This window comes from Poecilia reticulata, chromosome 11, assembly GCF_904066995.2.
Source record: "Poecilia reticulata chromosome 11, P_reticulata-male-v2, whole genome shotgun sequence".
Taxonomy (NCBI): domain Eukaryota; kingdom Metazoa; phylum Chordata; class Actinopteri; order Cyprinodontiformes; family Poeciliidae; genus Poecilia; species Poecilia reticulata.
Window position 1 is genome coordinate 17798567 of NC_088840.1, and position 25448 is coordinate 17824014.

The window sequence follows — 25448 nt, forward strand, 5'->3', positions numbered from 1 at the left end:
AATCACAAGAAAAAAACAACCAAAGGCTAACAGAAATACAGCATGGCCGGCTGGAAGCGTCAGCTGCGGCCCACAGCGACTGGACGTGCGCACACCGCGCCCGGTGGTGGTGGAGCGAGCGGAAGCGAGTGGAAAGGCGGAGCTTAGGCGGGGGATTCTCAACATGCCGAAAGCCAGCCTATTTATAGGCGGACCAACAGCGCCACAAATTAACGGAATTAAATGACCAAAAAGAAATTATCCAAACTCCAAAATATATGAAGAAAAGGTCATTCAACTAAAGTCTATAAGAAAACAAAGAAAAGAAATAGACAAAAATCATAATGTGCCCGAAGCACATAACACAACCCCAAACTTCTAAAGTATTTTTTCTGAAGCGTTTATGCAACAAACCAAGACTAAATTTAAGAGCCCATAACTGTAAAGTGAACAGTACGATCCGTTTTTTACAGAGCCCCTTAGGGGACATGGGAACAAAATGATTTGCATTTCCTCACAATGACCAAATGCACCCTGGTCTATTTTGGACACAGTCACAAACGTATTTTAAATTTTAAATACATACACATTTAAAGAGCCTCTGTGAAAACGTGTTTATATATTTTTAACTCTTTGGTGCAAAAAAAACTGATTGAAAATCGATTTATTCAATGCATGTTTATGCCTGTTTGAGTAAGGCTGAGAAGGAAATGCACGTGAAAACGGCCCTTTAAAAAAACACAATAAAAACTGTCACATGACTTTATTACCCCGTGAAAATAACTCAGAAATCGTCAAAATACTTTGGTTGTATTTTTCCCCTCTTTCCTTCTTGCGGAAAGTTTCTGTTTATATCCTAGAAGAGATAAAAGAGATGGAAAGTCCACGTTTTATCTGTTTTGCTTTTGCTTTTTGCACATAGGTTTGTGGTGTATTTCTGCCCTAAAGAAAAAGATATTAAACTTCAGATATCTCACAAAATGAGATATTAACATACATGGATATAAGGTTTACAAAAACTTTATATTATAGCAGAAAGTACGGCGGCTACCGGAGGAAAGACTTCCAGTATCAAATTATGTCGCATGAACTGATCAGTACGTTATTGCAAGAGAACGCAAAAGAAAAAAAAAAGAAAATCCTACGTAGTGTTTACAGAAGTTTTTTGGGGGACACAGAAACGCACTCAGGTTGACTCTGTTTACCAATAACGTCACTTAGGGAAGGTTCTTGATTTTACTTAGGTCTAAAAGTGAAGCGGGCCAAATATATGTAAAAACAACAACAAACAAACCAACAGAAGACAGAAGTTCAGTCAGTAGAGAAGTTGACAACTTCATGAATGCAAGACGTTTTGTTGACAGTAATCTTCTGCCACATGTTAATGTGCAAGACACTTAACCCCAAATTAACAACTAATATGCATATCAAAGTATGATTATCTGAGCTTTTTTTGACTGTAGCTCCAATGTGAAACATTTTGAGTGGTTGGTGAGACGAGTTCTTATATTCTATCTTTGTTAACTCTGCTGCTGTTGCAAAGAAATGTCCCCGTTATGGGTCAATAAGGGATATTTCTATTCCATCCTCTACAATTTGCTGTATGAATTCAGTCCATTTACTACTTCACTTCTAACTTCATGAGGTAAAATGAAGTGGTAACTATGTACTGCTGTGTGTTGGTCCAATAGAGTAAATCCCAATAAAAGACATTAAAATTTAGAACCATAACATGAGATTTAACAAGTGTGGAAAATGTTTAAATGATAAAATTTTAAACTCTTCAAATTCTGCTGGAATTGATGATGCCGTGTTTTTACTGCTTGTGCAAACCATCAGCCACTGTTTATAACAGTCGTTTTTTTCTTATTTATTGTGATTACAATAACTAAGATTCGTCTTGTTAATCTGATATTACTGAAGGCCTTAAAATGAGACTTTCTGCAGCGTTTTGGTTTCTTCTTGATCGTTTGAAACCATTTCTCTCCTCCTTTCAGAGGACTTTCAACACAACTGTTTAAACTTAAAGAGTTTATTATGGACTACGGAGGAGGACTTTTTGAAAACGGTGGCCTTACTCATCCTGCGCCTGCTCCAGTTCCTTCTTGTAACGTTCGAGTTGCTTCTGAAGATCCTCGAATTTCTCCTTCCTGATGCTTCCGTCGGATCCTCCCTTCTGCACAACATATTCACAGAAAACCGGAGTGAGACAGAGGAGAAGGAGCTCAAGGACAGAGAGGCGGAGAGAACGTGTTCCAACACACGGCTACTGCTGACCTCGCAAAATATGCTATACATTCTGCATTATTTTGAACTTTTTAAAATGGTAATAATAAAAAAATGAAGCTTTGCTTGGATTCTTTGCCCTACTTTTTGACAGTCAAAAAAAAAAAAAAAGAGTCTTTGGGCGAGAAAGCCTTGCCAGCGTTCTGAGAACCTTAAATAAAAAAGAAAAATGTTCGACTGCGCTGACAGCAGAGCGAGAGAAGAAGCTTGTTCTCCGCCCACCTCACATGCTGCTCAGAGACGCAGCCATAAGCTCAGCCTGCCCGTAAAACCTCCGTCTTTATCCTCCTACACAGTCATTACAACGAAGCGCACACAGAGGAAGACAAGAAAAATGAAGCCGCAGATGTTTCCCTTCTTCTGATTATTTAGCTTTCTTTTGGGGGGGGTTATCAGTGGCGGATTACAAAGATTCACTTTCTTCTCATCGCCTAAAGGACAGTTTGGAGATCATCCCGCTCTGGGACGCTTCAGTTTCTCGCTGAGAAGAGAGATAATTAACAGAAGATAACATAAGAGGGACGCTCGTTTGTGTAGATTGCATCAGCTGGATTCTCATGTGAATCACACAAATAATAGAAATAAAGACTCCTGCTGGGCTAAACAGAGCCTTGTATTAAAGGATGATTCTACATCTCTTAAGCAGTTGTTAATTAAAAACTAAAAGCAGAAAACGTTTCCCTCACACTGAAAACATTTGGTTTGTTCTTCATAGTGCGAGCTTCATTTGAAATGCATTTAAAGTCATTTTTATTATGTTACAGATGGCAAAATTAGGCTTTCTTGGGAGGAAAAAATATATGGCTGGCATATTTCAATCCACCTTTTTACTGTATGTTAGCCAGCATTCTCCAAGCTGCTAGGACACGTTTCAAACTCGAGGCCCGTGGGCCAAATCTGGCCCGCCATAAAGTAAATGCAGCCTTGAAAATACCTCATGTATCCTTAGTGATATTTTATCAGTCAAGTGAAAGCAATTTTGAGCAGAGGAGGATTAGGACCACAAAAAAATAAAATAAATAAAATAATTCTTAGAATTTTGATTTTTGTCTTAAAATATTTTTTCCCTCTGAATTTATCAGAATTATTCTGACTTTAGTCTTCTAAGATTGAAAGTCTAAATTCTGAGAAAAAAGTCTAAATTCTGAGAAAAAAAGTCTAAACTCTTGCCCTTTCTTAAAATTGTAACTTTTATCACAGCAGATTAAAGCCAGAGTTCTTTTTTTTCAGTAATCTTCGGTAGTTTTCAGTATTTGTATCCTGCCAGATTAGATCAATATGAAAGGATGTTCATTATTATTTAAGGATTCACTGAATGCAGAGTAAATTTTAGTAAATGGCACAAGCCATTTACTAATATATATATATATATATATATATATATATATATATATATATATATATATATATAGCTACATTTATCAGCTACCACAAGGGGGAGCCTTCCTGCATTAATGCCACACTGAATTAATATATGAATTAATTTTAATTTCATTTTAATTTATTTCAAATGCACTGTAACACAGATTTCTACGGGAGGTCTTTCCTGCCATCACCATCAACAATAAATCTTTAAAAAATCTTGAATTAATCTGAGTTAGAGCAACATTTCGTTTTTTTTTGGGGGGATCAATAAAATATTTTTGAATTGAATTTGATCATTTCTTGCTAATGTTTTAATTCCTTAAACACAACTCAAATAAAGTGACTATGATTATTTAGTTTTGAAGTCTGTTTTTATTCTGGTGGATCAAACTCTACTTAGCTTTCAGAAGATGCCTAAAAATACTTTCCAAAATTTTGCAAGCTCATTTAAATAGCATTATTCGCTTGGCTTAACAGGCAGGTCCTTTGTTTGCGCTCTTTGCAAACAAACACTGATCAGCGAACGTAGCTGTGAATTACTCAACACACCAGTATCTGATTCAGGGTGAAACTGGGACACAAGCCGGGTGAGACAGCAGCCACTCTCAGTTTGACATGATTTAGCCTTTAAGGTCAATCAGGCGAAACATCAGAGCAGAGAAGTCGTATTAAAAGAACTAAAGCCTCATTTCACATTTTAAATCTACTGTTTAAAATGAGAGAAATAGCTCTTGTTGAGCGCTGATCTTAAAAACAAGAAAATCCACCTTGAAAAACATCAGGTGAGCTTTGCACCGGCTCTGGTTTCATGTTGTTTTAATACAAACAAAAGAACTGTTCATGTAAAGGGGCTGAGCAGCATATAAAAACAACCTCTGTCCTGTTTTTAATTTCACGTGATGCCGGGTTTGAAAACCCCGACTTGCTACTGTTGTCTTTAAAGTGGACAGTGTGGTTTATGTCACGATAAACAAGGAGGTTTTTGTACAACAGGATCCGTCCCATCTCGCCTGTCAACCCCCAGCTGGTGCCGGGTTCAACTCCAACTCAATTATTGATGGCCCTCGTTGCACTGAGCCGTCCTCTGCAGGTGCAACGTTGCCAAGAGACGAGACGGGCAAAATAATTCACCAGGTATCATGCATAATCAAGAGCATGCAATTTCGGCTGATAAGGACAGAAATGAGTCGTTTTTGCATGTAAATTTATGCAAGTATCTGTTAATTTAAAGGAGGAAGGGCAAGAGTTCTCATAGCTGTGGCACAATCGATCTCAAAGCAGCCCAGCAGAGGAGCAGTCAGCATGCGTCTTAAATTTCTCATTTTTTGGCCGGCTGAAGGAGAACCATTGGAGACAAAGTGAGTGAAACAGAAACGGTTTCATGTGCTGTAAACCAGGACCGGCTGCCAACCGTCTGCTGGCTTCACTGCTGCTCTAATGACAGTCATCCTCACACAACTGAGACCACCATCGTCCAGCAAAGACGCCAACAAAGTTAGTTTACATCAACGCCACTAACAGTTGTGCAATTTGATATCTTGAAGTTAAATCCGCTCAATGGAAACTCAGCAATTTCGAAGAAACTCGTTTTTCAATAAAAAGCTTTGGCACTCAGATTTTTGACCCAATCAAAATAGACAAATTTCCCAAAACTCCCAACGGAAACACTTAATTTTTTTTGCATTGCATGTGATCAGCAACCACCATTGAAGAAGAAGAAGAAGAAAACAACAGGAAGTAGTTGGAGGATCATCGCATGCCGTGTTTTTAAATGACTTATCACATGAATAAACTTGGGAAACACTTTAAATAAAGTGTGTATAAGACTGACATGACACTGTCACAAACATGACATAACACCTGCTGTGAACATGTGAACATTCGGTAAATAATGACACTTTTAATGCAAAGTTGCTTTAAAAGTTGCATTGAAAGCCCATTAAATCAATTAAACATAACCGAAACAAAAACAAGACTGAGATGTATAATATTCTAATCTTCTTTGCTCAAAAGAATATTGTGTTGCAATGGATTTCCAATAAGTCTCCTTCTATTTTTGGGTGGAAGAAGCTTATTTTGAATGTATTCCTCTTGACTTTCTAACATACCTCATCTGCTCCAAGACTGACATCATGCATGTCCTACATAAAAAGACATGTAACGTTTGCAGGATGTTTTCTGAAACAACAAACCTGGACTTTACCTGCAATCTGTCTGGAGTCTCGAAGACGAGGCTGGATTTTCTTTTAAACGGAGCTTCGGTCTCACTGGGGCTGCTGAGGAAACACAACGAGGATCGTCCTGAAAACTGAGGACCAGAAAGGATTTTGCTTTGTGTTTGTATTTTCACCAACCCGGCTTTGAAGACGTTGTAAACAGACTGTTTGATTTGGGCCTCCTCTCTTCTAGAAACCTCTGTGTTTTGACTCAGACTTCTTGAAAGCGTCTCCTTCAAAAACAGAGATAGAACAAAAAATATATATATGTATATATATAGTTATAACATGATTATTTATTTGTCTACAAAAGAGGATTAAGGCCACAGAAAAAAAGAGAACTGACTTTTTTTCTGAGTTACGAGTTTCAATCTCAGAAGATTAAAGTCAGAATTCTGAGAAAAATGTCAGAATTGTTACTTTAATCTGAGAATTTGGATTTTGTCCCCTTGGAATTATGACTTTAATCTCGGAATTATGACTTTAATCTCGGAATTATGACCTTAATCTCAGAATTATGACTTTCCCCCCTCAGAATTATGATTTTTTTTTTTCCTTTGGCAGAATTATGAGTTTTGATATCAGGAGACATGCCAAAAAATCTGAGATTAAAGCCATAATTCTGAGATTAAAGTCATAAATCCCTTTTTATTTTCTATTTTTAGTGACCGTAGTCCTCTCCTGTAGTTTCCTGTTCCTGGTACTCACAGGTTTTTTCGCAATAGTTGGAGGACTATCTTTAGCAGCAAACTTCTCTGGAGGCCTGAAGGTCGCCTTGGGGGCGTTGGGCGTCGTCGCCTTGACAGCGGTTGCTGGAGCGGATGACGTAACTGGACTGGAAGCGGCAGATATGGGCGCAGCGTAAGGGTTCAGAGCGGGAGATGAAGGAGAGGCAGGGATGGCCTGCGGCTCTGCATCTTTCCGGGCGTCGAGGCTTCTGGACCTCTTGCGCTCGTCGAACTGGAGCCGCTGCCTGGCTCCGGTGCGGCCCCTCGCCTGCAGGGTGCCGCCCGGCGTGCTGCTGTTGAACTTGTTGATGAGTTTGTTGATGGGCGCCAGGGAGTTGGTGTCGATGGCCTCGGCGGGCTCGCTCTCGGTCGCCAGTGGAGGCTCTGGGATTGACTTTGGGGCTGAATCCGAGCCGGGTTTTCTCCCCACAGAACCGGTAAATCCAGCAGCAGTTCGGTTGAACCCTTTGGGTCCCGCAGATTTTAGCTTAACAGGCTTCAGTCCTGCTTCGTTATACTCCTCGTTATCAGTCCCGTTAATTTTCTTCTCCGTTTCGCTGGGCGAAGCTTTGAGTTGGGGTTCAGACTTTGGCCTCTCCATGCGGCGCTCCCTGCCCGCTCTTCCCTCCTCCTCCCCCTGAGTCCCAGCCTGGCCGTCCCCTGGAGGTCTCCTCAGGGGACTCCCAAATATCTCCCCAACCTCATCCTCTGCCGGAGACACCGGGGAGCGGGAAGGGTTCACAACAGGGCTGAAGGAGTTGGGGAAATCTGCCGGTACTTTGCTACGTTTTGGGATGCTGTTGTATGGAGATGTTGGCCCGGAAGTGGGATTGGGATTAGACAGCTGGACTCCATAAGAGTCACCTTTCTCCCCATCTTTTAGAACGACATAAGGCTGCCCAGAGATCCCCTGGACCCTCACAGCCACTCCGTATTTGTTGGAAGGAGGCGTGGCGTTGCCGTTTGCTCTGGATTTTTCGGGCGGGACTCCGCCCGTGTCGTGGAGGTCTTTGATGAAGCGGATCTGAACGCCGTAATCCAGCTGCCCCTTCCGGTCAGTGGAAGGAGTTCCCATTGTCGCTTCCTATTTCTGAGCAACACATGGAGGAAGACAAACAAAATAAATGCAAATTAGGTTATCCAATGGGACAAACACGGAAGCTGCCATGCAACTGTTACATAAGACTCATTTCACAGGAAGTGCTCAAATATAACGACTTTAATAACATCTGACATGGAAACAGAGGCAAGTAGAGCAAACAAAGTACGAGCTAAAGTAGAACCAGTTGATAAAACTTATTTTCACTCAATTAAATGTAATATGTAGGCATTCAAGAAATAACTTGAGCAAAAAAAACAAACAAAAAAAAACACTGAGTGACTGATTAAAAGGTTCCCTCATCAGACAGACCAAAATATAAATTTACATGAAAAATTTTGTATTTTAAAGATCAAAATGAAAATAATTCATAACCTTATTACAAAATCAGACAAAAGGACAAATTATTTATTTTAATATAAAACTTCTGAAATGAAACTTTAACATAAGCTGTACAGTAGGCGTGCGTCTTTGGTGAATTTTTGGTTAAAACATCTTTGTCCTTCATTAATAAAGTTACTCACAGTGGGCAGAGAATACATTTTTCTAAAGTAAAATTATAAAGTGTAGGAAATATACTTGTTAAAGTACTTTTTTCCCCAAAAAGTTACTCGTAAATGTAACTGGTTATTAACCAATTCTGCATTTAAACATCACAAATCCAGTTTAATCTATGTATGCAACTTTAATATTTATTGGTCTTTAATGTTACCCATCATGGAATGTTACCCATCATGGAAGCAATAATTTAGTTTTTCCTCAGTTGAACAAAAATATTCTGCTACTTGAACTGATTAAACACACTTACTCTAAAAATACTTATTCCTTTAAAAACATAAAAAGCTCACATTGTATGTAGCTTTCCTACATAAAATGTGAATAATGCAAAAAAAAAAAAAATATATATATATATATATATGTTTAAAGAAACAAAATACACTAAATAGATAGTAACATCAATGACAAACTAGAGAAAAATATGGAAATTTACATTATTTTAAAAAAAACACTTGATTAATGAATTATTTAATGCTAAACGTTTACAACTACTATAAATATAGTACCACTGACTAAAAACCTTTAAAAAACGTATTTGTTGAACAAAAATCACAGACTTTCCTCACTTCTTCCACTAGAAACGGGACTCAGTGCATTTTCTTTTTCAAAATAAAAACATTTTCTAAGAAAAGTTTTGCTTTATTTTATTATATTTTAATTTTTATCATTTAAAAACCTATTATTCCAGAAAATAATCAATAAATGAGTAATAAGACAAATGTTTCTTCCTAAACATTCAGAGAATATTTAGCCGTTTCCTCATATTTTCAGCTTCCTGTTTCTCGTTCCTTTGCAGAGTCATTTCGACTCGGCTAAAATATCCACCTAATGGTAAATCCTGATAAACTTGTCATCTTGTCTCGCTGCTCCTCAGGTTAAATTCCTCCTCAACTAGAATGTTTTCTATTCATAACATGCCAAGTATGCTGCTAAGAAGCTCTTTGTGCTGAAGGGTTCCTGTCTCTTTACCTGAAGGGTGTGGACAGACGTACGGAAAGCCAAGACGGGAAAAACTAAAAAGAAAAACTAAAATATGGCGTGTTTTATTTTAGTTCACAATAGCAAACTTTTTTTTGTTGTTTTTTCAAACAGCAGAAAATTAGGCAGCTTACAAAACAGCGAGTTGCATCAGCAATAATAAACCCTCAGCTCTAAATGTCGGCTGTTTTCCACGTAACTTATCAACTTTTAATACAGCGAGACAGGAATCTGCTCCCAGTCAGTTTATGAGGTCGTGAAGAGTGCTTCAGCTTGTGAGAGGAAATGTGTAACGTCTCAGGAGAGGCTTTTATGAAATCTGAGAGAAAAAAAAAAAAAAAAAAACATCTAGTGTTAAATCAGTCTGGGATTGAATATTAAAAATTTATAGAAGACACTCTGGATTACAAAATGGGGACATGTGGTTTCAAAGGCAGAAAAAAAAGATTTTTGCTTTATGGGACATGCTTTACGGATGATTAAGTGGCAATTAAAAAGCAAAAAACTAGTAATTCATGAGGAGTTTCTCTTAGGTAAACAATTTTTCTATGTTTCTGTGGACATTAAAGATAGAGACAAACATACCCACCATCTCTATTTTCTAGGGAACCTGATATTTTTCCACTTGTAATTTCATAGTCAAAGGAAGAAAGGCGTTAGATGGTTTCATTTTTAAAAAAATAAAACCATTTTCTGTGAAAGATAATACCAGTTGAATATTTTTTGGAGTGAAATATTACAGCTTTGTTTTTTTTGTTTTTTTACTGCTTAAATGTTAAATATGTTTCTGGAGAGCAGGAATAAACTGGAGCCTCTGCAGAAAACAAATGAATGCCCCAAACTCCAGCATCTTGTTGTTGCTGTTTGTGAGCATCTCAAACCATTTTTTTTGTCTGTTTTGCATCAAACTTGCATCAGATTTTAAAATAGATACATCCAGTTTTTCTTTTTGTGCTGCACCAATCCTGATCAAACTACTCCCAGCCAAGCATCTGAAATGACCCAAAAACGCATCTCAAAACAAACAACTTTTCGCTCCGTCAGCGGTTATGTTTGCAGTGTACTCTGCACATGTCCACCTAATATTCTGAGAGATGAAAATGAGTCGACTAGTCCTCCAGTGATTGTTCTGGCTCTGTGGAGCATTAAACGCTACGGGGTTATGCCAGGAATGGGCCTCCCCTCCCCAAACTTCAGAGCGGAGCCAATCAGCCGTAGACTGTTTACTCTGAGCCGGACTCTCACTAGCACAGACACTGCATGGTTAGACATACAAGATGTTTTTATCGATATAGTTAAAGCTCGGAAGGGTATTCACACCTCTTCAACATTTTTTGCTGAAATTGAAACTGCAAACCTACAAAGAAACGGCCGTCCAGAGCATTAAACGTAGGAGCAGCTGAGAAAACGTTAACTCTGACTAAAATCTTTTCTTTTTTCTTTTTGCTCATATGCGACGTATACCCTGCTTTTTCTTTGCAGTCTGAACGGCCCACTTCCGATCATTTCACCCCCTAAAAATTATGACCTGCGCTACTTCCGTGTGTGGAACTTAATCTGATTCATATCGGATTGTTTTCAAAGAGTCTGGAGTCTGAACGGTCGTGTCGCATCTTATCCGGCTTTTATGTCACTGATGTGAGACGCGTCATAATTCTGCACCCGGAGAAGCCAGACACGGTAAAACTGGACGTAAACAACGACTTAATTATCAAACGCATCACATCATAATCCCACCACTTCTGGCTCTAACTACACATCCAAACAGACTTCTCCAAGCAGAAGCTACAGATCAATGCTCCACAAAAGGCTTTTGCTAATTATTTTCTCCTTGTTCTTTTGATTTTGTGACAACACAGTCAGCTCTAATGGCTAAATTAACTTTTAAATCAATCCATAAACAGCTCCACGCAAAGTGGCTGCAAACAGATCTGCAATTGTATAACTGTACATCTTTGAGAAGCAGAAGTGGAGCCTCCTGCACAAACAGCCAGAATGCTGCAAGTGATTTCCGAATGACAAGTTAACAAAATATTTGTCTTTTCCTGCAGCCATTGCACAGCGCATACAGCGGTAAAACCAGCTGAGCTTGTGTTGCTAGGTTTCACTGGGGTTGCTACGTAACGGTGCAGTGTGACTCAACAATCTGGAGGTTTTAGAAATGGGTCATTTTCCAGATACCAAAAACATTGACTTAATGCCAGAAGTCGACCGTGTGGTTTTTCTAACTGCTTGGACTGTTTTTAGAAACAGTAGAGATCAAATCGAAGTATAAATACCTGCAAAATATACATTTTGAATAATAGATCTTCTTTAACAAACAAACAAATCACTGCTAGTGAAGCCATATTTCCTCATAAAAGGGCGCGTTTCTCTGGCATGCATAGATCCACCGTTCTCTTAGTGTCCTTCATTTTCTACAAACTCTTTCAGGGATTAAACTGTAACTCTGGTTATAGAATAACACACAGAACCTCCCATTGGCAATCAGGTTAGGTCTAGCTGATCAAAGTCAGACTTTGTCTTTACCAAAAACATTCTTAGGATTCCAGACGTTCTCCCCTTCAGCACTGCGCGTGGTTTGCATTTGTATAATAGGGACAGATTAGGAGTGGAAGTGGAAAAGTGGGCCAGAAGCAGCAACTGTAAGGGGAACTGTGAACGACGAGAGAGAGAGAACCACAAACAAACAGAGGGGAAATCATTTAAATGTCTGCGACAGCTTCAGCGGCTGATCTCAGTGAAACTCCAGAGAAGTTAATATGTTCCCTAAGTAAATACACATTTCAACAAAGGCTCGGCTGTTGTTCAGCCACCGGAGGCCGTGCACCTCTGGGTGACAACGGCATCGCCTTTCACTGCGTTTCTCCGACTCGTCTCAAGGACGAGCCGAGTCAACAGGGACAGGAATGTCACCAAACTGGCCAATCGGCCGTCACTCGTCCTCACCGTCCAACCGGATCGTCTCATTTTAATGCTCAGTCCTCATTAGTCTTTACACTTTCACTATCAACCTTCAGCTCGGATGTGCAGTTAATTTATTTATTTACATTTTTAGTGACGCTGTCTTTTACTTTTGTGTGGCTTTACCTAAAGGAGAGTGCCTCAAATTTCATTGGACTGTGAATAAAAAACAAAAAAGCTATTTCTATTTTAAACAGAATTCTTGTTTCTATTTTAAACAAAGTTCTATACGACTTTATATGTTTAGTGACATCATATGGGAAGAAAATAATATTTTAACAAACACAAGAAGAAATTCAAACATTTTGATGTGTAGAAAAATAATCAGTTTTGTTTGTTTTTCTGTGAAACCTTTATGATTAATAGCAGAAAAAACAATATTTACAATTACAATATTGGTCTGTTTATATATAAAATGGCTAGTGTTTAGTTCAGCTTATAACTTTCATTAACTAAATTAAAAAAGTTAACAATTTGTGGCATTTCTGATGACCCCAGCTTGCAAGAAATTTTCATAAAATTAAAGTATTACATGAAAGCATTTAAAAAAATGATTTGTAATACAGACATGTTGCTTCAGAGCCATGTTGGCTCTGTAATACCACAGAAAAGATGTCGAATCAGCAGTCTGAGAAGGCTGGGGAAAGGCGGAGAAGGCTTAAAGCTAAGAAGCTCTCTGTTTACAGAGTTTGTTTTTTTAATCCAAGCATTTGAAGCAAGAACATAGTGGAAGGAAAAGGTCGAGTACAAACAACAGATAACTGAAGCTTTGAGAGGATTGTGAAGCGAAGCCTTTTCAACACGTTAAGGTACACGGGTGTGGATTTCAGCACTGAAAACATGAAGTTCTACTGTCATGTTCATTATGTTTAAAGTTTCAAAGTCAGTTTTATTTGACACGTTATTTGAGGAGTCTTGCCATCAACTAGTTTTGTAAAGTATAAATTCAGCAAAGCCATCTACAGTGACATTTTAGTGAATTTCAGGCTTCCTTTATGGAAATGCCGACTTCCTTTCCCAGCAGGAAATGACATCTGATCACGCTGCCAGAGGTAGTAAACTCACCTGATGCAGACACCTCAAAGAATTTATGAGGTATTGTCAAGAGGAAGATGATGCACCAGACTCAACAATGCAGCTCTAGGCCACCAATGTAGTTCAATGTAGCTTCACTGGCTGCTAATCGCCTCCATGCTACGCCGCATGGATCCAGTAATTCAGACAAAAGGAGCCATGACCGAGTATCAACTGCACAAACTGTACGCTACTGTTCTTAAAAATCCCTGTCCACTTTGTTATCACATCTTTTCCTTCCGCTCAACATTCCTGTATTATGCTTAGATACGTTACAGCTTCTTTAGCCGTAACCTGCAGCGGTTCACCATCTTTGTGGAAGGAACTATCGACTAGACTATGAAATAGGAAGCCTTTGTTATGCTTGTGTAGTTTATAACAAGCTCACAACATTTCTGTATTAAATAAACAGACAAACAGCATTTTAGAGCTTCATTATCTATAAGCTATAATAAATATAACGTTTGAAATATGTCTTTTTGTATGTAATCAATCTCTATAAAATGAGCTTAATTTATATAAATGAATTAGATAAATGTATCTTCTTATTTATTGCAAGTGTAAAACATGCCATTTAATCCTTGTTAAATGGCGTTTTAACTAAAACTCTGAAGTGTGAGACGTTTAACTGAAGCCCTACAAGCGGTGTGGGTTTTAATGTTTTTATCGTTTTTAACCTTTTTTTTCCTTTTTCTTAAAAAAAATTTCTCTTTGTCTTTGTAACTGTTTATTCACTGTCAGATGCTGTTTTTATTTTAATTATGTAAAGCACTTTGAAATGGCTTGCTGCTGAAATGTGCTATACAAATAAAATTTGATTGATTGATTGATTAACAAAAGAGACAAAAAGGTAATTTAATTAGAATATTACAGTGTGGCTACATTGATTTATACTTTTTAGTTTTAAAAACGAAGCCCTGACAGGGTGTACAGATTAGCTGGTTGCTGTCCTGTTCATTAGCATTTAAACTTGAATAAATCATTTACACTTATTACTAAAAATATCTCCGTTTTTGTACGATTAACGTTGATGTATCACTCATAAAAAGAAATAAACACTTGTAAATCTGACTCGTGAGAACCCCTGTTGGGTCTGTGCAGCCGCTTGTTTCGCTTGTGCTTCCGTCTGGCTTACAGGAAGATGACACTAAAAGTCCTGCATGTGTTTACCAAAGGAAAGAGCTTTAAGTGTAGCTTGAGGGACACACTTAAAAAGCTATTTCTGGAGCCAACTCTGACAACAACAACAAAAATATCACTTACTACAAAACAAAACCCTTACGCATCACTTATTACATAATAGTCTCTCTGTTATAATTCAAACACGGATGCTGCAGACTGTAACAGCACCTGTGTGCTTCTGCGTTAATTGCGTCACACCCACCCATCCGGTCAGTCAGTATCGGTGCGCGTCGAAACCTCCCGGCTGTTTACACCTGAGCAGCAACAACGGGAAGGGAACACGTATAATCAGGCGAAATAAACAGCAGCCTGACCAACGAGACGCCGCCGCATCCCATTCGAGGCGTTCACCTGCTGTAACAGCGCCGCATATCCTCTTTACGCGGCGCAGACAGATCCGATTAAAACAAGAGTGGACCGAGAGCGCAACAAACCCAACAAACCCCCCCCGTGAAGGCGGACAACAAAAGCTGGTTCCCCCCCTCCTTCTCCTCCTCCTCCGATCATTTCCATGAGAGGAAAAGCCACAGGTGGATCCCGCTTTTGATCCAAATGCTGGGAAATGCCCGCTCAGCTCAGCAGACCGCATTACTCACACTTTATTTCCAACTCAAAGTAAATAAGAAGCTGCTGAGTAAGTGCTACTGCACCTGCAGTGATGGTCCCGTTTCCGAGCTCTTCCTCTGCCAATTCCTCGGCATGTATAAATCAACAGCAAGTCCACGCAGCGCTGAGATGGGGAGATGTTATTCCACGGGCCGAGGACATTGGGGAAAATTACCCCCACTACCAGTGGAACCTGTTGCCAGCACGTCCGACGGACCGTCCTCCCGCCTCGGCGGCGATTTGATTGGTGGGGAGCTGTTGAAGGGGGCGGGGCTTCCCTGCGCACTGACTTTCATCTCTCCTGCTGCACTTTAAAACACAATGCAGCCACTGTGTGACCCACTTCAGCTGTGTAATCAATGAGGAACGCTTTGCATGGCGGTATTATCTATGACAGCAGAACCAATGGGGGGAAAGAACTATAATTTGCTGCTACTTAAGATTACACTGCACTCCTAACTTTAGTGATTAGGAAAATTATTCACTTCCCGTGAGCTGTTTCACGTTTAATCAGGTCACAACCACAAACTTTAAGAAATGTTATTAGGATTTTATGATGTAAACTAGTGGAAGTGATGCATGATGTTCAAACTGTTCTGAATAGTGTGGTGTGCTTTTGCTCTGAACTCCTAAATAAAATCCAACTGCCTTTGAGAAGTCACCTAACATTATGACAATGTTAGTGAACAAAAATTGTCATAAACCAAGAAATACAGAAGACACTTGTCTTCTGTATTTGTGGAGAAACTTAAGTCAACATTTCTCCAAATAAATTAGTGATATCTTGAACATTTTTTAATCGATTTGGATTTTGTTTCAGATATTTTGAAATTTCAATGAAAAAAATGAAAACTGAAACTTATTTTTTTTTTTTCAAATATACCATTTTCAGTTTGGGTTGACATTTGACACTTTTAGCTCACCAAAGCACCTTTTAAGTGAAATTTGTGTGCTGGCAGAGAATAAAAAAGAAATTCTTTGCTGACTTCTGCTGTCTTCAATTTGACGAAGTTTCCGTTCCCTGCATATTCCACGCTGCTGAGCATTTTCTGACTTTATGCAGGAAACCCAGATATCCAAAAATGTAATTTTGACCCGTCATAATTGAGATGTCATGAATTGTAATTACGCATTTGACACTTAAAATAACAAATCTGCTGATATTTGAGATATCTAGAAGAAATTTTGACTCGTCAAAATGTAAGAGATTTTGAATTTTTGTTCACAATGTATGTAGACATCTTAAGGGTAGTCAAATTGTAGTAATGTCTAATCCAAGAGCCAGTTTTAGATATCTGAAATGTAATTACAGATAGTCAAATGAAACCGATTTTATGCTAAAATGGCCTGCCATACTGCTTTTGAAGGAACATTTTGGTGAAAATGGTCGAACAGTTAAAACAAACTCAGTTCCAACTCAAAGGAAAAGGAATAGGATGAGCTAATCGATGCGCTCAGTCCAAGTAAAACAATGTTTGTTTTTTAATTCATGCTTTCATTTTCATATTTTCCAAAGGGTGTTGGTGTCTCACATGTGATCAAAACTTAAAATGAAGTCATGTTGCATTTTGACTTCCATGCACCTGTTAAGTTTTTTACTTTTCTGTTGTCACAAGGCATCTAATTTTACTGCAATTTCAAAATATCTCAATGTTTCTTTTCACAGAGGCAGGACTTGATATAAAAAAAAAACTGAGTTACTGCTCTTACTGTTCCGTATTGGTGCATTTACCATAAAAGCTGTCGCGTATATACAGGCATGAAAAATAAACAGAAATTTCAGCCAAATGTTATATTTGTTTTAGACTGCTCTTAAATTAAAGGATTAAAAATTCAATCTGATTAATCAATATAATCTAAAAGCAATTTGGCGACTGCTAAAACCAGAACACAAATTGGCCAACTTTAATTAGCTGATTGGAGGAAAGCGAGTCATTTCTTTTATTACTAAATCAACCAAAACTTAAGTTTCCACTGTTATATGATTTGTCCCTTAAAGGAGAGTAATTTTGTATTTTCAGCTTTCTTCCACAAAACTACTGCAGATTTATTTCTGCTTTCATGTTTAATGTTTGTGACTAAACAAAAGCTTACAAAAAACAAATGTGTTATAAAGTTGAATCTTCTGCATAACCTTCAACATCAACGTCGAGGATAAAACAATATTTTATATGACTGTATGTGGAAACCAGCCAAATAATTCAAATAAAAGTGATAAACCAGACTCGGACAACATTACAAAAAACTGTCTTTACTTCAGAGTTTAGTACCTCTCCTTTCCCCACCGCCTGTAGTACTCGCAGGTTCCACCAGGAGGCACCAGAGCAGAGCAAGAGCACAGCACAAATAGTACAAAACAAAAAGGGAACGACTGAGAGCATGAAAATAAAGGCAACTTGGACATGTAATAAAGAGAAATGATAATTGGATAAAAACACCTTATACCGCAAGAAAAATGTAAAAATGGATATTTCTGTTTCCTTTTTTTTCTCTTTAGTTATTTGGTCTACTTCAAGGTTTCCTGCAGTGAAGAATCCTGAAAATAAACGACAAGTTACTGCATTGGATCGCATGCATCTCCCTCCAATAGTTTCTGTTAAGGACTATGCACATCGTGATATGAGACATTATGCCACTACTTGCTATGCCAACACCATCCAAAAGCACTGGATTCACAATGTCATGAGTACTGCAGAGAGAAAAAGAAAAACAAAAAAACGGCCGTATAAAAACCAAAACACCATGTACAACCAAGACACAAAAACTCAACTCATCTTTTTTTTTTTTGTTCACTGGTTTTGACTCTGTGACTTGTTCACAAGTGATGGGAACTCTAGACAAATATTTCTGTCAGCATATTTACAAGTTTGTATTTTTTTTTTTTTGCGTTTATTTTTTTTTGGTGGCGAAACGTGGATGAGATCCCGACCTCGTACTCCTTTGGATTAACCAGCACTGGGTACAGAACGATGCGGTAAGTAGGGTTAAAGCGTGTGAGATTCAGCTTCCACGATACACTTAATACTGACATGTTTATACTGCCATACACTGATACATTGTTTTTCAGTTTTTCCCCCCTTAATTGCAGTAAAAGGCCAACAATGTGAAAGGGCAGTGCTGAACTGAACGGTTCAGTAGAAAACTAAGCTGCGAATTCATGGGACCTTTTTACAGAGTTCCTACACATTTGTCTGGTAAAAAGTTTCCAAAGTTCCCAGTCCTTTAAGTTAATTTTCAGATATAAAAACACACAAAAAAAATCACATAATTTATGGCCGATTTTTTTTTTAAACCAGGTATCAGATAAGAAAGAAGGAAAGGAAGAATAAAAGGAAAGAAAGACAAGAATGAAAGAAAGTAGAGCTGGGCGAGCTTAGATTTTAAGAACAAAATCTCAGATTTTTATCATGCCAGACTCAATTTTTTTATTTTAATTCATCCCCTTCATTTTCTTTTCAGAAAAGAAATGACACAAAAAATATATTTTCACAAAGTGGCTTTTAGTTCATCGCTTCTGTAAGCTGAACAACAGAGTATTAGGGCCAGGCTATGAGAATTCTTGTTTAATTATGAGAATATAGACACAATATTAAGAGAAAAAAAGACTCAATTCTACCAGAAAAACATTTTAATATTACATGGAAAAAGATGTTTTAATGAGAAAACAGTTTAGTTATCAGGATCTGATGCAAGTTTACATGTTTCCTTCTTTAAATATACAGACGGTTTCAAAGTCCAGCTACAGATAATTTGATGCTGATGTATTAAAATTTGAAGTTTTTCCATTAAGTATTATCTCTAAACCTTGAACCAAAGTACAACTTTACAAGATGCTCAACAGTCCTCATTTTAATTGAAATTTGTGTTGAAATTCTAAAGAAATAAAACTTTAATCGCTTAATATTACAGCTTTACTCTGGTGAATGTATTTATTTTTATCATAAAAATAAGCAATCGTACAAAATAATCAAATTAAATAATTTTGATTTTTTTATTACAAAATAATAATCTTAGCCTTGCCCTAATATTTTGTTGTAATATTCTTTTGAAGAAAGTTTTTAAAGAATAATTTTGTTTGAAATTAAAATTTTGTTTGAATTTGTCAAAAAAGCAACTTTGGGTTTGCTGACATCAAACTGAACTATGGAAATACAAGAGTGCAAAAAAAAAAAAAAATCATGATTTCCCAAAAATGTAATCCTCAAAAATAAAAATTTGATTAATCAATAAAACCGATTTATCACCCAGTCCTACAAGAAAAGCATAAAGAAGCACAGAATGGTGGAAAAAATGAAGTTTATGTAGGAGTCAAGTCACACAGAAAAGGACATAATGAAAAAAAGAAGTAAAGAAGAAAGAGAATAAAGGAAGGACATTGAAGAAAAGTGGGTAGAAAAGAAAGAAGAGAAAAAAAAGGAAGGACAGATGGAAGATAGGAGAAGGTAGAAACAACAAAGTACTGGAAGGATAAAACGATGAATAGAAGGAAAAAAAAAATTTCCCTACTCATTTTCTTTTTTCCACACTTAACCAAATAGTTGAACCGCATTCCAGACCGGAGGCTCCTTGATTGCTTCTGGTAGCCGTTCCAGCTTCTAATTAAAATCAGTAATCTGCTGAACTCATACCAGTACAAAGCGAGTATTTAAACATCATGTCCCACCGCCTGATTTAATTTTCTGAGTGCGTGAGCTGGAAATACCGCCATGCACGCACACGGTTCAGTCAGTCAGTGCGGGAGTTTCTGTGCCAGTCAGTCGCAAGCTGTTTGAGGTAGTGTGTTGGTGTCAGTGCTTTGTTGATTGGCAGCCGGATTTCTCAACGTGGGTAACATTCATCATCATTTCAGACTCTAATTGCCGGGGAGGGGAAGGAAAATTTATTTGCCTAGAGTCACTCAAAGTGCTACGTTTAAGCATCAGAGTCGATGAGTGTGTCGCTTTTGTGTAGTGAACGAGTAAAGGGCTGGCCGAGACGCAGCTGACATGGCACACGGGTCATTCAGTTGGATCAAAGTCCGTTTGTCCGATCAATGCTGCTCAGCTCTCGTTAGCCGCCACCAGCTGGCCTAAACCCTGGCGAACGTACACGGCCTGAATGTCCTTGGTCTTGATGCAGAAGTCACAAGCCCAAACGGCGGCGCTTTCCGTGGTCAGCAGCCCGTACGCCGGTTCTGTAAGGCCCGTACAGTCACGGTGGAACCAGCGCTGGCACGTTGCCTCGCAAAGGATGGCGTCCTGGTCGTCGTGCACTTCCGCCAAACACATGCCGCAAGGGAAGACCATACCGGGTCCGCCGAGTTTTCCGGGACCTGAGCTGGGCCCGGTTGTCGGGGCTGTGGGTCCAGGAGGCAGGGGAGACTGGGTGTTGGGGGTCGAGGTGGAGTTTGAGGGGGGATTGGGGTTGCTGCCAGGAGTGTTGCCTCCATTGTTGTTAGCTATGTTGTTCTGATTTGAGTTGGGGGCCGCGTTGGACAGTGGTCCGCCGGAACCGGGGGTGTTGTTCTGCTGGTTGTAAGAGGAAGACCCTGCTGAGTTTGGCGGAGTTGATTGTTGCTGCTGCTGATTGGAGTTGTTGGCGTTAGGGGTGTTGGTGTTGTTGGGGGGCTGCAGCTGACCGGACTGCGGGTGCTGGGGTTGACCCGATCCGTTCAGCGGACCGGTAGGAGAAGAGTTGGGGTTAGGTTGCGGTGGAGCTGACAGAGGTTGGCCAGGTGTGTTTGCACTTTGCGGTGGGACATCGGGGTGGCCGGGAAAGCCTCCACCTGGTTGTGAAGGCCCAGAGTTAGAAGGAGGGCCGGGTGTAGTGCTGTTATTCGGGGGGCCGTTGGGATTCATGTTAAGCTGCTGCTGCTGCTGCTGCTGCTGCTGTGGTGGAGGACCAGGCGGACCCCCTCCTCCACCGAAGTTCTTCCCATCCTCGCTGCCGGGCCCTGGCGGACTGGGGCCGGGGTAAGGCCCTTCCTGTGAGGGAGGAAACTGTCCTTGAGGGGGCATACCTGGCAACCCTCCGCCTACCATGTTGCCACCAGGGCCACCACCCATTCCACCCATCATGTTCATCCCAGGACCCATGCCTCCGCCCATGGGAGGCAAGGGCCCTCGTGGACCTCCACCTCCAGGCAACGGTGGGCTGTTGAACGGGTGTCCGCCCTGTCCGTGCTGCTGCTGGGGGGGGATGCCGAAACGAGGATGGGGCGGCCCACCTCCTCCAGGACCCCCCATTCCTCCTGGAGACAACATGGAGTTAAATCCTGGCCCCGGATGCATTGGGGGGCTGAAGTTTGGTTGCATATTGAACTGAGAGGGGCCACCAGGATGAAATCCACCTCCCCCACCTCCTCCACCACCGCCGCCTCCACCTCCTCCGCCTCCGAAGCCGGGCATTCCTCCAAAGCCTAACTGGTGGTGCGGTCCAGCGTTGCTCGGAGGGCCGAAGGGCGGTCTGCGTCCAGGCTGGGCACTTCCCGGTCCGCTCGGGCCTCCCATGAAGTTCATGCCTGGACCCATCCTGCCTCCACCTCCATACCCACCTCCTCCACCGGCACCTGGACTGGGGATAAACGGAGCCCCACCTGGTCCGCCTGCCCCACTAGGTCTGGACGGAGGTCCAAAGTCATCGTCAAATGGGTTGGAGGCAACCAGATGGTCCACCATGGGCGTAGGAGGCGGCGCAAACTCAGTGAGGTGGGAGAACCCCGCCGCCTGAAACAGAAGAAGTTTACTTTTTAAAATTTTAATGAAAATATCATCAGCATTCTGCAGATTTCAACACTCAAATTTAAGACTTTTTAAAAACATTATGGATGGAGTTTAAGACCTATATATCCACAGAAATGTATGAACCTTTTCCAGCAAACTGGTAATAAACTTGCACTTACCCATGATGGATGCGAAAAAGCTAGCTAGCTGGCAAGGGCATGTTAGCAGTGAGTTAGTGTTAGCCTCAACCGTCTCGAGTCACAGAACGCAATGAAGATGTCTGACGCAAACTTTTGCCTGACAGTGAAGTCTCGTGAGAAACCCCCACAAATCCCCCAAAAAACATAGAATATACAAGATTAAATAGTCCTGTCAAAGCAACATTTAAGAATTAACGGCCAACTTACTTCTGAAAAATTAATTGAAGGCTTTTTACAAATTTACTACTTTTACTACTTTATTCTCCTAATATTCTCACTATGTTCTCGTAATTAATAAAGAAAAAAGTCTTATCATAGAGTTAACCTGAATTCAAAGTCCAAATAAACAGAAGCTGCAAAATACGCTTGTATTGGCCGGCCTCTGGCAGTGATGACATCACTTTGAACTATGAGTGCACTGGAGAGAAAAAAAAAAATCCAGATTTTCCAAAAATGTAACCTTCAAAAACCAAAAATTTGATTAACCAATAAACAGATTATTGTTTAAAGACAACTGTGTCTGGAATCAGATTTGCTTTTGCAGGCAAAGACGCATCTACTAAACACCGACTCAAAAATATGTGCAATAGCTACGCACATATTTGTACTTGTCATTTTGTATAAATCCAAGTTTTCGTATTTTCTTTTAAATTAAAAAAGCCAATTTTGTGCATCCTGACTGAGTTGATACACAGCCGGCGGATACGTTTTAAGAGCTACCATACATTGTCGAGGAAAACCTCGATGCATCCTCCTCACCTGAGTGGAAGATTTCCTGGCCTTCTTCTTCTCCGGGCTCTTCATCTGTGAAGCTGAAGTAGGAAGAAACAGAAGGAGGAGAAACTTGAGCAACTTAAAATTTAAAAAAAATTCTCTTCATGCCTCACATTATTGATCCACCACCAATCAGGTGCAGCATCACATTTGGATTGGCCAATACCCCTTAGTGACAGAGTGGAGCAGCTTTAGACCTAGGGCCTCTTTTTCATGTCCAACAGTTGAGATGGATTCAATGATGGGACATAGACTGGCATGAGGACAAGATGCTGAACATCCAGGCGTTATCATCACCAACGTTATGAAGCCTTGAATCGCAAATGACCCAGGCAAGAGGGAGAGAGGCCGCAAACAGAGGCAGAAGAGGTAAGGTCAATGAGGGAGACAGGAAAAGACTTCAGACATGAGAACGAGGAAACAGTACTGAAGATACATTTATAGCAAGATAGACGTAATAACCTGTTCACAGACTCACTCTGTGAGAAACAGCCACCACCGAAGACAGTCGTGAAGTTTACATATGGGGGAGGCGAAAAGTGATTTGCTAACAGCACCAGTGCAGCCCATTGCAGCGCAGTAATGGATGATTCCGATCTGATCGGGAGATGGGTGAAGGTAATTCCTACCTTTTCGTTTTCCTTGTCCCGCCAGTAGTCTCCCCGATTCGGAAGCCATTAGCTAATATGACTGTCGGTGAAGTGGCAAATCACCGTTCATATGCAAGGGAAAAAAAAAGTTACAAAAATGACGACGTCTTGAAGGCTACATGCCAACAGGTTGAGTCTGCCACAGAGGCCCGGAGGTCCGAAACACGACAATACGTTTTGATTTTTCCTCTTCATCATCAATGGTGCAACATATTCTTTAACTGAAGAGTTTTGTCCGGTGTTGTTGTGTTTTGGACCTCAGGTTCAACCTCCCTGTCAGTACTGTAACTACAGCATTGGCTAACACTTAAAAGTGAACTGGATTAGCTGGTACAATAACGCCGGCCCAGGTCTGCAAATATTTTAGCCACGGTGTCTGTCACGCCAGGATTTGGTCACCAAATCAACGTCAGACAAAAGTGACAACACTAGTGTTATGCAGCGGAAATTTACGGAGCTCATAAAGTGCCACAAGTTGAAATGAAATGGAAAATTAACCGATTCGGGTTAGTCAACAGTATGCACAGATTTGCTGTCATATTTGTGTCAGAAATTGTACTGAGCTGTGTTTCCAGTAAAGAGGTAGTTCAACACCGTGATAATAACACAGAACTGGATCTCAAACGAGGGCTTAACAATTTCAAATTGTTTTTAATGCAGAAGGAAACTATGCTCTGTGATAATTTCCTGTCCTGCTCTAATAACCATAAACTCCAATTTAGGTTGTTTATAATCCTCAAAAACATGGCAGATTTTGGGATTAATTTATGGTTAAAAAAAATCTTCTTGGTCATGTTACACTTTTTTGTTTAAATATTTGGGTTACTACCATGAAACCTTACTAATTCTAGCCAAATTTAGCATCACAACAATTAATAAATCTCACTAGTTGTTACTAAAGGCAAAACGTCACAGAGAAGGTTAGAATCAGAGCGAGGAAAACTTCCATCGATGATGACTAACATACAATTTAGCGACAGAACTGCAGGATTTTTTCATGTTATGCTTCCCTAGTTTTCAGATTTGGGTCTGATGTCATTCCCAGACCCAAGCTCTGGAATCTTAGTTCAAATATTTTGAGGTGTTTATGTATTGATAAACATAAACACCTCAGAAGCATTTGCTTTATAAAATAAAATGAAAACATGGAACATATATCATAAAATAATTCCTAAAGCTGGTCGATGAGCAACGGGTTTTCCATTTAAAGTGTCCAAATTGGTGCATTATATGCTTACCACATTTTTGTGTGATCTAAATCAGACAAGTATCATTAGAAAGTTTGAATTCTAGATGTTGATTATGCCGTTTTACATATCTGTGCATACGTTTCCTAAACTTAGCAAACGGGTGTTCCCAACTTCTATATTTATTACTACATCTGGCACTTGCAGGGCTCCGTACCAATTTCGTGTAGATGCAACTCAGCTTCTTTCTGTTGGTTGATGCTGGTTTTCGTACTACCAGCTGTTAGTCAGTAGATGTATGGTACAGAGCTCCCCGTCCTCTTCTAATCACTTGCAGATGTTTGGTTAGCAACTTGCAGGACGCTACGTTTGCTAACCAGTTAGCCACGTTACCCAATGTGGCTAACCAGCAGCGTTGAGATTTTCACTCAAAACTCGTAAAAATCATGAACCAAACTCTACCATACGTGTCTCTACAGTCACGTATGAGCAGGTGCAAATAATTTTAACACATATCACATAATGTATAGCACAAAGAAATCGATTAGGTTGTGTGAACTTGCTGTTTGCTATGCTAACATTAGCGAGTTAGCTGCAGATTGCTAGCCATCTGGCAGACTATCGTGGAAGCAAACTGTACCCTTTCTCCGATGCTTGCTCTGCTCTGCTGTCCTTTAAAATGAAACTCGCTGGTGTGTCATTGCCAGCAAACCAGTCCTCACACGGTGTGTGCTTGTTGATCCACCATTCAACTGTAATTCATTCAAAAACGCAAATTTCTGTCATAATTATCACGGCCTTTCTGCCGCTACCGGACAAAGAGGGAGAAGCAGGGGCAGCAAGCAGCACGGACGGTTACATTTCATCACACAAATAGGGGTGTTGGTGGGTGTTTACTACT

The 25448-nt window shown here is 39.9% G+C and overlaps 2 protein-coding genes across 7 annotated transcripts in view; both read right to left on the reverse strand.

Moving 5' to 3' along the window:
* Nucleotides 1–15286, reverse strand: part of cgnb (cingulin b) — a 29008-nt gene extending 13722 nt beyond the window's left edge. Inside the window, exons 1-5 of one of the 4 annotated variants that reach the window (XM_008422515.3) lie at nt 15080–15284; nt 6555–7664; nt 5985–6079; nt 5834–5903; nt 2058–2155 (exon numbers count right to left, since the gene is read on the reverse strand). In XM_008422515.3, the coding sequence (XP_008420737.2) occupies nt 2058–2155; nt 5834–5903; nt 5985–6079; nt 6555–7649 (1358 nt within the window). In that variant the 5' untranslated portion in view covers nt 7650–7664; nt 15080–15284. Of the gene's footprint in view, nt 1–2057; nt 2156–5833; nt 5907–5984; nt 6080–6554; nt 7665–14631; nt 14805–15079 lie in introns of those variants that run through there. The other 3 variants (XM_008422514.3, XM_017307653.2, XM_008422516.3) reach the window with 3 other exon arrangements.
* Nucleotides 15287–17272: 1986 nt separating this feature from the next.
* pygo2 (pygopus homolog 2 (Drosophila)) lies at nt 17273–25400 on the reverse strand. Of its 3 annotated transcripts, none has more exons than XM_008422511.3 (4): nt 25188–25400; nt 23340–23400; nt 22696–22748; nt 17273–21739 (listed from the first exon to the last, which is right to left on the reverse strand). In XM_008422511.3, the coding sequence occupies exons 2-4, from the start codon at nt 23386–23388 to the stop codon at nt 20075–20077; spliced, it is 1767 nt and encodes a 588-aa protein (XP_008420733.2). In that variant the 5' UTR covers nt 23389–23400; nt 25188–25400; the 3' UTR covers nt 17273–20074. The 3 variants fall into 3 exon arrangements, with proteins under 3 accessions (XP_008420733.2, XP_008420734.2, XP_008420735.2); XM_008422512.3 differs by having other exon boundaries at nt 24765–25400; XM_008422513.3 differs by lacking the exon at nt 23340–23400.
* Between the last annotated feature and the right edge of the window lie 48 nt (nt 25401–25448).

Excerpts from the sequence above, each read along its gene's own strand:
- pygo2 (XM_008422511.3), bottom strand. The coding sequence starts at position 23,388 with ATGGCTTCCGAATCGGGGAGACTACTGGCGGGACAAGGAAAACGAAAA. Across the intron at positions 22,749-23,339 it reads GGGACAAGGAAAACGAAAAG|CTTCACAGATGAAGAGCCCG; the intron begins GTAGGAATTACC and ends TTCCTACTTCAG. Across the intron at positions 21,740-22,695 it reads CCAGGAAATCTTCCACTCAG|GCGGCGGGGTTCTCCCACCT; the intron begins GTGAGGAGGATG and ends CTTCTGTTTCAG.